Consider the following 16,768-nt stretch of genomic DNA (forward strand, 5'->3'; position numbering starts at 1 on the left):
TGCCATGTTGATAGCCAACGTCCGCGACGGATAAGGCACGCTAAGAACAAGAAGATGTCTTGCAATACTGACCTGATGACCACTATTAGAGTCGAAGTACTGCTGTCGTTGACCATCAGGCTGCCTAGCGCCTATCTCTATACTAGCATTAGAATTATTGTAGTTTGATTGAGTATTTGACTGTCCTGGCTGAAACTTGCGCTGCTGCTGACGATCATCCCAACAAGCCTGATTCGGCTGGTTGGTTTGATTCGGATGCTCGTAGCGCTCAGGAAAGGCCTTGTCGGTATTTAAAGCTCTGGTGATTACCGACGGGTAAGCAACGTTACCGCCGGTCTGCGAATTCGGACGAGGCACTGAAACATCTAATGGCGAAGGGGGGGCAACCTGCCGCAACAACTCACATTTAGTAAACGACCCGACCAATCCAAACTCGTAAAATTCCTTACCTGTTGACTATTCGAATTTTGCTGCGGGGAAGAGATGGAGTTCATAGGACTATTATACATGGGGTAAACAGGACTCTGAGCATGCCCTAACGGTGATGCCTGCGAATGTGCTTGCAGAGGACTTGGTCTCCGTGGCACCACGACATTGCAGTCTGAACCATTGGAACTGGGATAGAAAGCACATTGATTAATCGATCAAAAGAGTAATTTATTGTCGTTATTCCCACTGTGGTTTATTTGGAAACAGTAACAGCAAGTAAGAAACTTGAAGAACAGTTGCAAACTATATATTCACCTGTTTTGATATTCAGGGCCACTTTTGGGTCTTTGAAAGTCTTCAGAATTGGCATTTTGCGCCTGTTGGGGCTGATAGTGCCGATAGTTGTGCTGAAAATGCGGCGGCCGCTTACCGGAAGCGTTGCTACCCGCATAGTTCAACCGTCCCGGCGCATCCATGATGGAAAAACTGATGGGCGATGACTGACTTTGGCCCTCCTCATTGCCTCTATATGGGATATTAGTGTGACTAGGTTATACATTGCGATTAAAAGCCAGTAAAAATCAAGCGGATTCGGTTTACCTTTGTTGCTCGCGCTGGTTTCCAAGCTCTGAGTAAATTTTCGTTTGTGCCTTCGTTTGTATTTGGGGCGTGCTCTGTTGCTTTGCGGGCGGCGATGTAAACGACTTGTCTATCGGGCGACTTGGAGGATTCGGCGAGCTGAAGCATTCATAGTTGACACACATACCCAATGCGCTAAACACCAGCTCTACCTGATAAACGCTCTATTGGGAGCCTGAGGCACCCGGTATTCTTTAGTGGTGGTAGGCGAGGACACAATACATGACTGTTGCAGATTGGAAGTGTTGGTGGAAGTGAACGTTTTGCTGTTCCCACTTTCTGGAAGAGTAACTGGTACCTAAAAACAACACAGTTCAACCTGGTGGAAAAATATGATTAGGTACACTTTACTTGAAAAAAGGCGGTTGCATTAGGTTGAGTCGAATTGCTCTTAACAGTAGCGGTGGACACCTGTGGGCTTTGGGACCTATTGCTTGTCGCCGCCTTCGAGTTGGCTGCTATTTGCGAATTTATATGATTGCTAATAGACTGCTGTGCGGCGGCAAAATGAGCAGCATTGAAACTTTCATATGCCACTGTCTTTCCAGCCGACGTGGGCACCACGCTCTCGTGTGGTAGGATTCCGAACGGGCTGTTTTGCTGCCAAGCCGAAGCTCCTTGCTCGAAGAAGACTTGGGCTTGAGGATGGAACTCGGCGTTTTCACTAGCCTGTTTGGAGGCTGCAGCTTGCGCGGCTAAGGCACGATGTTGCGGCGTCACCTAGAAAGTAGAGGGTATCTTAATGGGATAACTGTGTCAAAAATATGTGCAATATAAACTACCTGGGCAACATAGTGTGGCTTAGCACCGCTGGCAGCAACAGCCCCATGAAACAAGGGGCTGAAAACAGTTTCATAACCGACTGCGGGTGGTGACAAGAATCCGCCTGGAAGCACAGTGGCAGGAGCTGAGGCTGCTGTAGTCGTAGTGGATGCAGCAGCGGCGGCTGCTGCAGCTGCAGCTGCTAAGGAATGGTGTTCCCCTGCGGCAGCATGTGCTGCTATCCTATTATATGAGGTATACCAGGGTCCCACTGGATCCATGATTTTCAAACAAGTGATCTTCTAGGAGCACTTGACCCATTCCATTTGAAAATTTGATATTGTTTAATAAGTTGTTAGTTAGTTTAATAAGTAAAATGAGGAATGGAGTCTTAAAAGGCAAACAACGTTTTGGGCATTTCTGGGAAGCGGTGTGCTTTCTAAGGCTCGTACTGTTTGAAATATGGTTCTTGCATAACAACAAACAACTCACACACAAATAGGAAATGAATCGCTAAATTAAAAGGACTTGGAAAAAAATATGAATTTGGCTGAAGAGTTAAGCCTGTGTACCACGCATCCGTTTATACGATGGTGTTTCTATTGGTTGGAGATCTGTCAGTTCGTACGACGGAGGACGAATTGACAGATCTTCAACCAATAGAAACACTTTCGTATCATCGTACCATCGTATAAACGGATGCATGGGGCACAGGCTTAAAGCAGCTTTTCCTTGATAATAGCCAAAATCGCCATAAGAAATAGTACCGACTAATAAAATATCAGTTTTTCAGGCCGTCGCACAGAGGCCATTTTATTTTATTTAGGAAGAAATAATTCATTAAAAAAAGCAACAACAAAAACATTATTTTTGGCCTTATCTTAAAAATAACATTCCATCTAATAAAATGCTTGTCCTTTTTTATTTTATCGTATCATGTTACTACGTTTTTGGCCACCAAAGTGACACCAATATTCAAATTGTGTTCTTACTTGAAATAGTCACTATTTATTTGCTAAGTTCGATTGATTATTGCGGTGTTTGTCATCCGTTTTGTGTAATTCAGATTTTACTCTATTAAAGAGTTGGGTAAGTACTTTACATCCTTGTATTATCGTTATTTTCTGATAGTTATAAAAGCCTTTAAAAAAATAAAGAAAGTAGCATTACTGATAATTACTTATTGAAAAAAAAAACAAAAATTGGTAAAGTTGCAGATTTCGATGTTTACGCATGTTTATCTTGAAACATTTTTTTTCGTAATTACATTTTCTAAAGCTTTAATCGATATAAAATTTATGTGCCAAGAAGTGCCTATATCGAAGAATTTGTTTTTTTTAGTAACGATGTCAATTCGGAAAAGCGATATGTTTGATGTTTGGTGTGGAGAAAACTAATTACAAGAAAAGAATGCTGCTGTTTTGATCTATGTTTTAAACAAGCTTCATTAAGAAGATAATAAAGATGACAGCAAACGTGATTCAGTACAAGAAATGGTAAATAGTTTTACTAGTTCCGTTTCGAAAATGTGGAAAAACTGCAATCGCACTCGAAAGGTTTTCGAACAGAGACATTCTGACTGGCTGGAGAAAAACATTATTTTTTTGAAGACCAAAACAAACCTGGTCCAACCGGAGGCAGACCTTCCAAACTTTTTATGGATCTTGGGAGCAAGCGAAAGAAACAAAAGCTTATGCCGGTTTTGCAAAAGTGCTCAACAGAAAAGTTGACGTTCTTAAAGGGATTTCAGATCCAGAGGACGCCTGCAGAATCAAGAAAGCAATTTCAACGTCAACTTTGGAGCCAGTTAAATACACTACAGAAGAAGCATTTGCTTTATTTATTGATTCACGCTTGGAAAAAAAATTCTACATTTTAATGCAACAAGGTGCTAAACAACGAGACGCAAACATCTACCCAAGTTACAACGTTCTCCTTCAAGCAAAAAAAAATGCTATCCAGAAGCAGGTTTCATTGTAATCACAGATACATCTGCGATCGGAATCGGAATATTAATCGGATAATTAAAAGTGTTGAGTTCTTGTCTTTTCAGGATATTGCAGGAACCAGGTCGATTACCTAAATTTTGAAAACGGTAATAAATAGACAATCGAATTCTGCCCAATTTTGCCCATTTAACGGATTCTCTATCTTTAAAAATGTAGAAGTTACCCATACAAAGATTCAGAAAGTGGCCACCCTGTATAGTCTAAAGGACTATCTATATATGCGTTTTTATGTATAACATACTGTACAAAAAACCTTTATGTTGCAATAAAACTTTAATTTTTGTATTAGACGTGAAACATATTTAAACTAAATAAATTATACTACCTAAAAATAGTATATATCGGAGGCCCTATTTATTACCACCTGAAATAGTTAAAACGACCACTGTGTGTCGTGGAAAAAAATATTCCTGGCGTTTCGCAATAACGAGTGGTTTCAGAGGTGGATTTTGCGTCAAGCAAACCGCCTCTGAAGATATAAGGCGCTCGTGCTTGCGAAACGTCGACGAAACGAAAAGTGCTGAGAAATTTGAGAAAAAATGTATGTAATTTTTAGAATGTATAAATCTCCTATTAATTGCTGCAATTTCCAACAATCACTGCTAAATTAAACGAAACTGAGTTGCTCGGGTCAAGTCCATTCTGTAACCGTTAAAATAGTCCTTGCAAAACTCCATAAAATTGGTTATGTTCCTTTGTTATGGTTTTGAATGAAATGCCAAAACTGACGTGTGTGTGTGTTTAATTTGTTTATGAAACGTAAGAGGTACGTTTTAAGCCTTAAGGCTACTGCTGGACAGAAATGCCTGCAAACTGGTGATTTTGTGGGCCAAAACGGCTTTGGTAACTTTGGGCTAACAGCGCCAAAACCAAAAAATTTATATAATAATTCAAATAAAATATATTTGTGAAAATCATGCAAATAATAAATTTCCACCGCCTATTTGCACCCACATAACCTAATCTAATCTGAGACATTATCCCTTATTACATTTGCCTCCAAAAATCCCATAGCTTCTCAAGTATCGGCATCTAAGGCACGATACAATCTTCCAATTCAGACACCCCGAAAACCGGTTTTTTCGAGAGCAAATGCAAATGCATGTAGCCCGTAAGTAAGACGTGTCGAAATCGGTCCAGGCAAACACCCCAGGAGTTACACAGGCTAATATCGGATGTGGATAAAACCCAGAAAATGATGGGTTTGTGCACGGATTATTTTTGATAACCTTGAGCGCTTCTATTACATCAATACTGGCTTATTCTTTTGTGTTGGAAAATGGGCAACTTAACCACAAATGCAGCGTTTTAACAGGGAAAAATATGTGTAGCTTAAGAAAAGGCCAGTGCTAAAGTATGAAGCTGATTGGGGAAAATGTTGGGAAACTTTGGGGCCGCAAATCGGCCCAATCATGACCTCTGACATCGATGGGACGGTGGCCACTTGAAAACAAGTCCCAAATATTCGCAAAAATCCATTGAATGCGAATGGAGCTTTACAGGCAAATGCAAGGGGCACGATTGAAAAAATACTGAACTTATACTCACATTTCATTTGAAAGAATCTCATATAAATGACAGTTGATTAAATCTAAAACTCATTAATATGGCTCCATGAAAATGTGCAGAGAACGTCCATTCTCCGTCTACAGAGGCACTTAAAACTCACAATGCCACAAACCCAAACCCCGTATTGTCTGGAAACGCACTTCAGAAATGCAGTCGTAAAATGTGAGTAACGAATTTACAAAAACACGTGAATAGCAGACTGGGTAAGAGCAAATTATTGCAGCACTTTTCTCACCAAACTTTCAGACGCCATTTTAGAATTTAACTAACAATAGGAAACGCCATCTTTTGGACAGTGCGCTGCTTGGCGGGTAAATCAAACGAATTTTCGAATAATGAAATTTATTTTCAAAAAATTGCAAAATATCAGCAAAAAACGTTCACAATTTCTATGTGAAGAATTTCCTTTGGGCGGCTTTTAGTCGCCTATGCAACAGCACTCAAATGTTAATTGTCCATCTAAAAGAAAATCCAAATTTTATAAAAATGCCCCACTAATTTTTTCCCCAGCCCGAAAACTCCCTGGGACATATTTATTATTTTTAAAACAAAGTTAAATACCCTGAAATTGTCTACCTCTATTTTGGAGATTGTGTAGAAATCTGAATGTGCCCAACAGAGACCCATTCAGCCCATTTTGTTTTCAACCAACTTACTTGTTCCTGTTATGTTATATTTTTCAACTAAAATATTTTAACAATTTTATCAAAACTTTTCTTTAAACTTAAAAAATAAAAAATGAGTTATTTAAAAAATTCTTCTAAATCTGTCTTAAAAACGCTTTAAAATATTTACGCTTTATTTGCATGCATTAAATATTTAAATACGTCCAATTCGCCATCTTTATGTAAAAATCTGGTTGCTATGACAAAACCATTCGAGTGGCATTCGGTTCAATAAGTGTCAACGTTGTGCGCGGTTTGCACAGTAAAGAAAATCAAAAAATTGTTGAAAATTACAATTTTCTTTCCACAAATTGCTGTTTTTCTAAAAGAGCAATTTATTCTTCTTCGTTTCATGAGAACTTCGCAATCGCTAGTGCGGTTTTTGCTGAAAAAATGCGTTGTTTGAAAGAAAACATTTTTGACGTTTAGTTCTCATGACGGGAGTCTTCTTACATACTTCTACTTCAGAGCTGGACTCTTGGGCGATTGCTTCGAGTGTTCCCAAAGTGGATTATTAGTTTACAGAAATCGTATCCTCAACTGTAAAGTAAGTACAAAAACCAGTAAAACTAACTGTCGACAAACTCCACAGTTCTCCTGCAATCAGAAAAAAATTGGCAGAATTCTAAGCTATTGTATAGCTTCATTCTTGGTATTTTGATCAGCATATTTTTTTCAAAACTTTTTCACATTTCACACTGTGTATCTATGCAAATGTTCTGAATAAAGCTCGGTTAAACACAGTTAAAAAGATATAAAAATAGTTTATATGAAAGCCAACAAGTCGATATAAAAGTTAAAGAAAATCGGAGATTTTCTTATTTCAAAGCAATATTTGCATATGAAACGCTTTTTTTAATGCACAAAATTCAATAATTAAGGTTCAAAAATTTTAATGCACTTTCTGAGGCCATAAAAGCCGACCCTGACCAATCAATAGCTGTGCGAATCATGGGCGGCGCATTTTCTTTTTTACTACACCATTGTTTTATTGATCCCGACCAGGCGCCACATGGAAATAACCGATTTTATTTTGCCAGGTAATCATTCGGAACCAGTTAATTGGTTTCCAAATTAGTTGCACTTTTTTGTCCTTAATTGGCTTAATTTATCCAGTTTTTTGCTTAGGCTTTGTTTTTTTTCTATCGCCATGCGATTATGTAAGCAAGCCATGTAAAGTGTAACTAAATTTGCTGTAGATAACTTGATCATGAAAATAGCACAGTTAAAGGAAAAAAAGTCAAGTACACCATTGCTTAAAACAAGCACAGTGGCGTGGGCGATAAAACTGAATTTTTGATTTATTTTACTGCTGCCGCCTTGCCATGGGCGTACCTAGTAGGTTTTTCAAAAAATTGTAATGTTCTACATTTAAACTGGTTCGAATTGTGATTTTTTCTCATTCAAGCAAGGTTTTAAGTTGCAAACCAAATACATATACAATAACCAGAAAATTCACCCAAAAAACAAACATTTTTTTTTTCATTTCAAAAATGCCAATTAGGTCCATCAGAGATCGAATGTGGCAAAAGTGGGAAAACTCAAACCCTCAAGGTTTGTCGGTGAAAACCGACAAACCTTGAGTATTCAATGAAAGGACCAATAAATCAGGTATTTGCGAAGTTTCACGATGCACTGCATGATCACCAATTTAGAGGAARCCAACTAAACCAAGTAACTTTTGAATGCTTTTCGATTTACGCACTGTTTATGTGTTTGTGATAGTGTGAAGTCGATTGATCTACTTAGATTCTAATAAATGGATCATCTGGATCTCATAAAGGGAGTTTTTGGAAACAGTAAATTTTATCGTGCTACTTACAAAAATGTATGGACAGGCCCACTCTTAAAAGAAATTTGGAAAGCGTAAATTTGGAAAAAGGCCTTAAACATTTCTTCGAATAACATCAGCATCGCACACCACTGGAATTAACAAATTAATCGACTGAGAATAATTAAACGCAATTCGTCCAATGGCAGTTTTCGCTTTGAAGTAGGTTTTAATCTAACTGAATAACCTACCTTACGCCAAACCGCCTTTTGGTAGGTAAGTGCGATGCGCCGTAGAGTTACGCCACTGCTTGCATCAGCAAAACAAGCAAATTATTTTGCTTGTTTAATATTCTTGGCATGGGTGTCGTTTGAACAATTCTTATTAACAAAAGTCATAAAAACAAGTTTCAAATTTTTTATTCTCTAAACGAGTACAAATATATGGAACAGCACAAATTGTATATCAAGTTTTCACCTACAGATTAACAGTAATTGTGGGAAATTTGTAAATGAAGTCTTGTTGGATACAAAGATTAATAGTCATTTTGTGTACTGTTGAACTTCCTTAGCAATTTGACTTTTTATCACTTGGTACCCAACAAAACAAATAAATTAATACAATATCAACTTCAAAGAAAAATAAAGCTTTGGCAAGATCTAAATTACATACTAATCTCAAAACAACGGAAATCAATAAATATAAAGAAATTTGTACTACTGAATGGTATGCGGGATTGCATGGCAAGCTTTAGCATCACAACGTGTTGGGTTTCTTACAGATCTCGATTAGTTTACTCTCACCTTGTCTCAAAACGTTTCGGTACATTTGCCCATTACCAAATGTTCGACTAAAATCTGCCATGTTCAACTTGACCAAAACACAACCTAAACAACTTCGGAAGGGCATGAAAAGAAATATACTCCCTATATACAGAATATACATACATAGAATTAAAAAAAATATCCATTTTATATCCCTAACTTAATAATATCAGAATTTTCGACAAGGAGACTAGATAGAGTATCTACAGGGCAAACTCATCACAATGTAACATCTAGAAATTTCTATAAAATCTTCAAAGTCATGGCTCCAGATTAATACCGATTTTCTGCATTTACAAATGATAACTTTAATCTGGAGCAACTTCCATTAACGACGATTTATCGAGATCTAATTTCACACAAAACACCTCGAACAAAGAGAAGAACGGTGATTCTTTACATTTACCCTTACACATGAGGAGAAGGAGAACTTATACCGTGGGTCACTGAGTTTTCTAAAACGACGTCCAATTCATCCAGGGGTTTTAAAATTTGAGTCAAAAACGTGAGAAGCCCCCTCTTTCGCAAAAAGGAGTTCTCTTCGTACATTTCCTGAGTCACTTTGCACACGGACATCGGCGTCAACATTCTATGTAGTAAATGCTCCCTAGGAGAAAAAATGGGGGTTTTCTCAAAAAAACCACACAAATAACTAATATATACCTAACGCCCAAACAAATAAACAACTGGAATTTTCCATCCTTTCCAAGATTTTTGCTGGTATGTCGGATTTCATCAATGAGATGACAGTAGCATCTCCAAACCGCCACCGTTTCCTGGTGGTTCCTTTCCAAGCTTGCCGTTCTGTTGCCTGAAAGCTCATCGACCAAATTTTGCTCGAACTGATCCTTCACGCGAACTAACACATAACAAATAAAATAAACGCCCAATAGGATAAAAAGCTTTGGGTTTTATGGAGCTTACCAAAATAGTCCCATAAATAGTTTTTGCCTACAAACATTCTCGCTGACTTAAAGCCTAAAAGAAACACATTTTCCAGGCAGTGGACCAGTCCATCTTCACTGCACAGCAAAGCTGTTAGAGTCGTGTGTCTTTCGGAACTTCTCGTGTATCTCCACTTGACTATATTGTTAACACAATCTCCTGAAAACGCAAATAATAAAAAACTAATAAAAACTACATGATTGATAAAGATGTGTGTTGATCAGACTACTACAGCAAAATGGCGCTAATTGATTCTAAATGCATTTCCCCCTGCTATCTGCAGCTCACATTTTTTTTTTATTAATAAATGGCTGATGGTGTTAGTAAAGAAACAGCGACAATCAAGAAAAACCCTGAACTGGGCTGAAAATTTTAGTTACAGTGGCACAGAACCGACACCATCTCAGGACCAAGACTCCTCTGTCACTTATACTTACTTTGTACAATTCGGTGTCGAAAAACTGTATTGCGCTGTACTTAACTGTTCAAACTGTACTAACCCAACATGTACTGCAGCTCTGAAGGTTTCATCTCGGGTCTGGGCGACGGCGCTGGTGATCTGGATCTGGGTGTACTCCTGCCCAGACTGCCCGTTTGCTTCGTTTCTTCATCCTCCTTTTTCAGAGACATTAAAGTGCCTACCAAGAGGCGCTCGGTTGAGCCGTCGTCAATGCCGCGCCCCAGCCATCTCCCGCATGTAAATCTGCAGATACCAGCTCATGAAACACTTCACACTTTCCCCTGTAAATTACTCACCTATACGTATGACCAGTCACATCATTCCGCACTAAAATGTAATCCACCATCCATTTCGAATACAGGCCAGAATTATCGTGACCAATCCTCAAAGTGGTCAAAACCCCCAGGTTCCTATTTTTGCACTCGAAGCTGTAGGTGTTCTTGGGCACGGCGATTCTCTGGGTTTCTGATAAAGTCCCAGAGAGAACCACCCAAACGTTGGCAGATGTATACGCCCCCTTTTTGTTGGGCACTATTACAATCGAATAGGGTATCACAGTCGTTGGGTAGGTGCTGGTAAAGCAGAAATAATCCACTGCGTTGAGCGACAGCAGATGATAGAGAAACTGCTCCTTTTCCTCTTCGCAGCGCACAAACGCCGATCGCTTGTACAGCTCTTTTAAAAGGCTGAGATCTAAGAGGAGGGTGCGCAAATGTCTGGAAAGCAGCTTCTTCTCTAGCGCTAAACGCACCCAAGCCCTAGCAAATCCTATGCCAGTCTTCACGTCCAGCATTGCCAGCACTTTGGCTATATCGAAAAAAATGGTGGTAGGCAAATCTGGAAGCTCGCCTTTGTTGCCTGGGCTTTGCCAACTTTCCAAGCTCGTGGTCAAACGGGATACATCTACAATGTTACTTAAAATTACAACCAAACACCCAATCAAAACATCTAGGTCTAGTGCTCACCAGCATTCAAGTAATTATTATCCTTCTTGTTTAAATCCTGATACTTTTCCTGGTAAGCCAGCAAATGTGTCCACAAAGCGGATTTGCCTCGTTTGCGCTGCAACCCATGCGACCAAACACGCTCAAGAAAATCGCATAGCGCCGCTACCAAAGTGTTTTCCTCCACTGCTCCGAAACTATCAGAAGAAGGATTACTTGAGAGGGTCACACCTTCAGCTCCGAGTTTGGCAAGTAGCATTCGCTTTGTTTTAGCTTTACAGTCCTACGATATTTAATTTATCTGGTTTAATTTGCGTGAAATGCACACATTTGGGGGTACTCACCCCTAGTAGTTTCTCCACAAAAGTCCAGTTAGCTTGCGCTAGAAGCGCTGGCGACATGTCTTGATTGTTCTGTGATTTTGCTGTCTTTTCATTGGAAGGAATTGGAGGCTTCCCGAAGGTGTAACCTTTCCGCAATTCCCGGGCTCTTGGAATGCTTCCTTTGCTCACTACAGGGGTTTTGTTTAAAACATCCGCGTTCAGCAGCGGGAATTTCCTGCTCACGGTCGGTTTAGAGTTCAAAACTTCTCTGGGGGCCGGCGATTCAAACTCAGGATTCTGCAGCCGACGCTCCAGGAGCTTCTGAGTTTCGTGAACGATTGTACACGGTTCATAAGCGATGGATCTTAGCAGGTTTTCGCCTCCATAGCGCTGTTTCAGGAGCTTTATTCTGTTGTCGAATATCAAGAGGTTGTTGTCGCGTTCGCCCCACTGGGAGAGTATTTTAGTGTCGATCAACGTTGCAAACATCTGGGACTCCAAAAAGCGCCACAGAAAAAGCCGATCGTGCTCCGGTTGGTCGGAGAGAAAGGAGGCCTTGTCGAAGTTTTGCATTTCGTCGCGGTTGTTGAACCAATCTTCCTTGTTCTGAAAATAGACCACATTTAGTCCCGTTAGAAGAGTTTCTTGGTAGCCATTTACTCACATGGTTAGTTGGAAATATCACAAAATTTTCATAGGACTGGAAGATATGTACAAATCGATTGAGGAAAGTTTCCCTGACGGCGTTATTGAATCTCATATCGTCCAGGTAGGAATCCGAGGGTTGTTGAGCCTCGTTTTTATCCAGAGCCACCCCAGTTCGCCTCACAATGTCGGCTATTCTCTGCAGGGCCTCAGAGCGGGCAGAGCCTGGAGGCGAGGGCGGTCTATCACAGTCTAGGGCATTATGTATGGAGAGTTTTCTTTGGCTTTGAGGTCTACCTGGTAAGGTGCAGCTTCTCGGGGGAGTATCCTAGAATTATTTATTGTAAAACCCAGACCATCGGTCAAAAAAAGCGGTTGTTACCCAAATGTTTCTGATGCTTTCTGAGTTTGGCACATGAACCCCGTACTTATCTAGAAGGGACCAGATTTCCGCCACAAACGTTTCCAAGTGGGGAAATATGGGCAATTCTTCCGGCAGCTGCACTTTGCACTTGTCGATGTCTACGTAACACAGCGTAGCTTCGGATGCGACTTTAATGTTCTCCGACGAAGCATACAAGCCTGAAATTCCATGATGGTCGGGGGTCTAAACGAGCTGCTGATGAGGGCGCTTACCCATTAAAAACGGCACTGGTGCGTCCAAGAAATGGTGCAACTCGGCGGGTAAAATTGGCACGTAAACATGAGGCCAGGAGAACGGGAATAAAAGCGCCGTCATACCTTCAGCGACCACCATTAGCTTTTGGGGATCTAAATAGCAGGTTTTTGTTCTTTAAGTTTAACTGATGATTTTGAAAATCGTACCTGAACTCCTGAGGATTATTTGATTTTCCAGCAGCAAACAAGTGAATAGTTGCACAACAATGTCCACCCCCAGCCATGTGAACATGAGCCTTAAGTAGTAGTCCAGATGGGGCAGCTCAATGGGCGGCGCTGGGTTTTGTAGAATAGTGTTGGCCAGAGGTAGATGAGGATCAGAGGGCGGTAAATGAACAATAAGGCTTTTTCCTGGAGCAGGCAACTCAATCTAGAATGTATCAATTGTTGCAGTTTGTGTAATCGATTTCAATTTTATCTATACCAAAGCAGGTTGATACTACTTTAAACGATTCTTAAAATTCGTGAAGTACTGCATGGAATACACGATTATAAAGATTAGGAACGAGCATAAAACAGCGAGAAAAAGAACCATCCTGCTGTAAGTGCAGGACCAACCACCGACTCAAACAACGTCTAACTAATGATAGCATTGATGTATATTGACTGACCTTGCAAAGATTAATCGTTTTTTAGTCTTTATCTTTGCATTATGATTCCATACTGGCAATTAAGCTAACTATGGAAACTTGTAGTTTACTAATCAGTATCAAGCGGGTGAAATAACAGAGATTTTTCGAAAAATTTCCTAATATGGATGCGAAATTACTTACTTCATGAAGCAGATTAAAAACGTAACTTTCTAAGCTGAGTCCATGGATAGAGGAGGATTTTCTTGGGGCACATCTGCAAAAATAGCCAATTTAAGAAGCTGTGGAATTAGGCAAACAAAAATAACGTCATTTACCTGTAAAGATTTTCTAGAAATATCTTGGCGGCTTGCACATAAGCTGCTTGGCATATGATTCCGATACTCTTCGACACGAACAACTTATCCTTAATGATGTCGTAGTAGGTGAGAACTGTCCCATTTGGATTTTGGGAATTCAGCTTGAAATGTCTAGGCAAAGACCTGGACTGAGGTCCTTGATTCTGCACTTGTTGCACTGGTCGGGTTTTCACGCCGCTTGAAAGTTCTGTTATGTACATTGCCTGAAAGTGTTGAATCTTAGGCGAGTTAAGCACATCTGGCCGGTGTTTACCTGCAAAGTTTGCATAGCGGTGCAGATATCCCGATTTTTAACTTCTTCGTAAAATATCAAACTGAACCCATAGCACCTCTTTCCATCCTCCCGCGTGATGAGAAAAGAGTGGAAATTAGGCGACTGGGTGACTGAGTGTTTTTGGGTTCTGAATCTTAATCCACTGGGCAGGGCAAGCTGGAAATTGAAAATAATTCGATCAAAATCAAAAAAATTTCTTTTGCGTTTCAGGTCGACCTACCATAGAGACTGCAGACTCATCAAACGGGTTGATTTTGTTGTTTTCTGGATAATGAGCCAACACCTTACATTTGTAGGCCCGCTCCAGAGGAGAAACATGTAAGTTATCTGCAAATTGATCAATTAGCTTCGCGCTTAACATAACAGCTGTAAGAAGTGAGTAGTGTTCTGTCGCAACATCGGAAAAGCTTGACTGAATGTTGAAGCCTTTCAGAAGTTGTGCAAATGGGCCATACATGATAATTGAACGGTGTACCTGAATATTTATCTGGCTCTAATCCGGAATTATAATCCAAGCCACAAATAACGAAGTAGTCTGCAAACTTTGCCATTGTTTGAGCACTTCTAACAGCTGCGATGTTGACAACTTTTACATAAAGCAGTTTGTGGAAAGTAGTTGCTTGCCTATTAATAATATTCGATTTAGATTGTGTTGCATTGTAATATTTCCTGCCCAACTAGCCCTTTCCACTCTAATTTCTATTATTTTTATTCGCCATATTTTGCTTTTCTCCAGCTGTCAGTTGTGACACTGACCCTGGAAGCTGTGTTGCCGATGTGGGCCACTGATAAGCAGAGCCCCTAATAAGGATTGAATTTGGAAAATCGTTTGCTTGTAGAATAATTATCGGTCTTTTGGCATAGATTGATTGATGTAGCCGACTGTTTTTCTTTCAAGTCTAGTTGGTGGCTTCATTAGTTTTTCTGTATCAGTGTTTGAATCGTGAAGTCAAAAGAAGCAAAAAGCGTGAAATTTTTCTCTGTGCGGCAACGCCGTTGAACTAATCGAGAATGTGTGTTCACTGCAGCACCATCTAAGATGGTAAGTCGGACTCTTTCGGATGATGTTTGGTTGCCTGTAAGATGCGGCCATGGCATTGGTCCCAATTTGTAATTATTTATTATACAAATTCTTGTTTACTGATTTGGATTAAGTCGTCGGACCAACGCAAATAGTTTGATTACATTTTACGTTGCATTATGTATGCGTCCAATTATAAGTTAAGCTTTCAAGTAGAAACAAGAAAACATGCTTTTGTGTTATTTTTTATTCAATTCCAAATAATTCCTGACTGGAAAAGTTGCTGGGTGTCCCAAATTTTCACAAACCAATCAGAAAAAAGTTATCGAAAAAGCTTTCAAAAATTCAAACTTAAAAGCGTCCTCGTCTCGCATGAAACACAATTTACTTCATAAAAACTTTCCGAAGATTTATGTTTTAGTGTTACTCTTGTTAAAATACAAAATCATCCTCAAAAAAAACCTCTTAAAATAGCTTAATTTTTGGACTAAATATAAGCGTAACTTGGCCGAAAGTACAGGCCGACATTGCATGTTTAACGAAAAAGTGGCTCTTGCGCGTCCGATCGAGTAGGTAGTAAGTATCTGAAAGTGCGGAAGTGATAAAACCTATGGGAAATATTTGTTTTAGACCCCGCAGTATTTGCATATCGTTATTACATGAGTAGTTAACTGTGCGCGTACACTTTCAACATGATTTTCGCTTAAAAGTCGCCTAGAGGGTAAGTTGAGAACTTTAAACTTGCTTTTAAAGTTTAAACTTGCGGTTGCTGGTTTTAATTGTGCTTTATAAATATTTGTTACCGTCGTTGTAGTTTGCGCTTCCAAATGTCTCGCCTCTTTCTTTTTCTGCTTTTTGGCTCTTTTTTGACGTCTTTGTATTGGATTTTCGTACGAAAATTCCCGCACTATTGAAAATCTTAAGCACCGTGATTTGAAAATAGTTGGTTTACAGAAGTATTTTGTTTTTACTTCTAGGCCGCTACATTAGCTTATCTAATATTGACAGAAGGTTTATCTACTTATATTAAGTATGCAAGTACATATGTTATCTATAATTGGTGCATATTCCGTCACTAGGGCTAGCGATCAATTATGTGTACATTTCCGCAATTGGGCGAAATTGTTTTTCCTGACGTTCCGCTTGTTCAAATGCCCAACATCTTCAGAGACGCCGTCTCGAAGGTTTACACGGAATTGATGATATTGCAAGAAGTTTATGCAACTTGCGCCCTAAAATGCGCTAGCAAAACATCCATTAATCGCTTCAATAAAGAGATGTTAAAGTTCATTAATTAAACATTAGAAAATGTATTTTAGCTGCCAGAAGATGGTAGATGTAACATAGAGGTCGTTCACTTAGTATGAACTATTTTAAAAATACTCTCTTTGCTGCATTTAATTTATTGAATGCCTGCAATTGGCCTTTTTACATGCTTGATGCGTATAAATAAATACCCATCTATCAAGACAAATTGCCCAGGCCTGTTCAGCTTCAGTACACGGTAATGGAATCTCGATTCTAAATCGAGTATGGATTGATTCATTTGGTATATGGAGCGCGGAAAAGAAAATTAATCAATCGGCCACTAGTTAGATTACAAAATTACAGTACACAAACGAGAACAGAAGCTTTTTTCAAGAAACATACTTGCAGCCGGCAAAAAAAATAAAATTTTGACTGAAATTGAAATTTAACATGAAATATCTAAACATTGTATCATGTATTCATATATAGGGCTATATATGTATTCATATATAGGGGTGTACAGGGTTATTCACGCTATACGGCACGGAAGTTTGCGGCTAAACCGTTTGATTTTTAAAAAGTATTATTTAATGAATTGTCCGACGCCTACCGA

At 39.4% G+C, this 16,768-nt stretch overlaps 3 protein-coding genes and 1 long non-coding RNA gene across 5 annotated transcripts in view; 2 read left to right on the forward strand and 2 right to left on the reverse strand.

The window, feature by feature from the left end:
* The window catches only part of LOC109538471, a gene marked incomplete in the record, with an annotated part of 17,437 nt that extends 11,776 nt beyond the window's left edge, over nucleotides 1-5,661 (reverse strand). The window contains 8 exon segments of the mRNA XM_048662827.1: nucleotides 73-387; nucleotides 450-615; nucleotides 745-954; nucleotides 1,030-1,167; nucleotides 1,221-1,366; nucleotides 1,420-1,788; nucleotides 1,851-2,141; nucleotides 5,388-5,661. Of these exon segments, the coding sequence (XP_048518784.1) occupies nucleotides 73-387; nucleotides 450-615; nucleotides 745-954; nucleotides 1,030-1,167; nucleotides 1,221-1,366; nucleotides 1,420-1,788; nucleotides 1,851-2,111 (1,605 nt within the window).
* Nucleotides 2,568-3,324, forward strand: LOC125503069. The gene is made up of 2 exons (XR_007280669.1): nucleotides 2,568-2,919; nucleotides 3,172-3,324. It is a non-coding gene; the product is annotated as an uncharacterized LOC125503069 (long non-coding RNA).
* A 2,586-nt stretch (nucleotides 5,662-8,247) lies between the features above and the next one.
* Nucleotides 8,248-14,633, reverse strand: LOC109538473 (DENN domain-containing protein 5B). Its single transcript, XM_019905719.2, has 16 exons — nucleotides 14,362-14,633; nucleotides 14,107-14,213; nucleotides 13,866-14,042; nucleotides 13,571-13,815; nucleotides 13,437-13,509; nucleotides 12,811-13,033; nucleotides 12,622-12,756; nucleotides 12,368-12,567; nucleotides 12,005-12,313; nucleotides 11,362-11,946; nucleotides 11,039-11,300; nucleotides 10,370-10,976; nucleotides 10,114-10,316; nucleotides 9,593-9,772; nucleotides 9,332-9,527; nucleotides 8,248-9,275 (listed from the first exon to the last, which is right to left on the reverse strand). Exons 1-16 carry the CDS (start codon nucleotides 14,435-14,437, stop codon nucleotides 9,077-9,079), a joined length of 3,777 nt encoding a protein of 1,258 aa, XP_019761278.2. The 5' UTR covers nucleotides 14,438-14,633; the 3' UTR covers nucleotides 8,248-9,076.
* Nucleotides 14,124-16,768, forward strand: part of LOC109538483 (protein sprint) — a 130,383-nt gene continuing 127,738 nt past the window's right edge. Inside the window, exon 1 of one of the 2 annotated variants that reach the window (XM_048670472.1) lies at nucleotides 14,124-14,204. In XM_048670472.1, coding sequence (XP_048526429.1) covers nucleotides 14,158-14,204 — 47 coding nt within the window. In that variant the 5' untranslated portion in view covers nucleotides 14,124-14,157. Of the gene's footprint in view, nucleotides 14,205-15,552; nucleotides 15,629-16,768 lie in introns of those variants that run through there. The other variant, XM_048670474.1, reaches the window with a different exon arrangement.

The sequence above is a fragment of the Dendroctonus ponderosae genome, unplaced genomic scaffold (genome assembly GCF_020466585.1).
Source record: "Dendroctonus ponderosae isolate FM_Combo_2020 unplaced genomic scaffold, Dpon_F_20191213v2 Dpon_F_20191213_1, whole genome shotgun sequence".
Taxonomy (NCBI): domain Eukaryota; kingdom Metazoa; phylum Arthropoda; class Insecta; order Coleoptera; family Curculionidae; genus Dendroctonus; species Dendroctonus ponderosae.

Coding starts and splice junctions, on each gene's coding strand:
- LOC109538473 (XM_019905719.2), bottom strand. CDS start 14,437: ATGGCAAAGTTTGCAGACTACTTCGTTATTTGTGGCTTGGATTATAAT. Junction 12,568..12,621: donor ACCAGTGCCGTTTTTAATGG/GTAAGCGCCCTC, acceptor ATGGAATTTCAG/GCTTGTATGCTTCGTCGGAG. Junction 9,773..10,113: donor AGAGCTGCAGTACATGTTGG/GTTAGTACAGTT, acceptor TTGCGTTTTCAG/GAGATTGTGTTAACAATATA.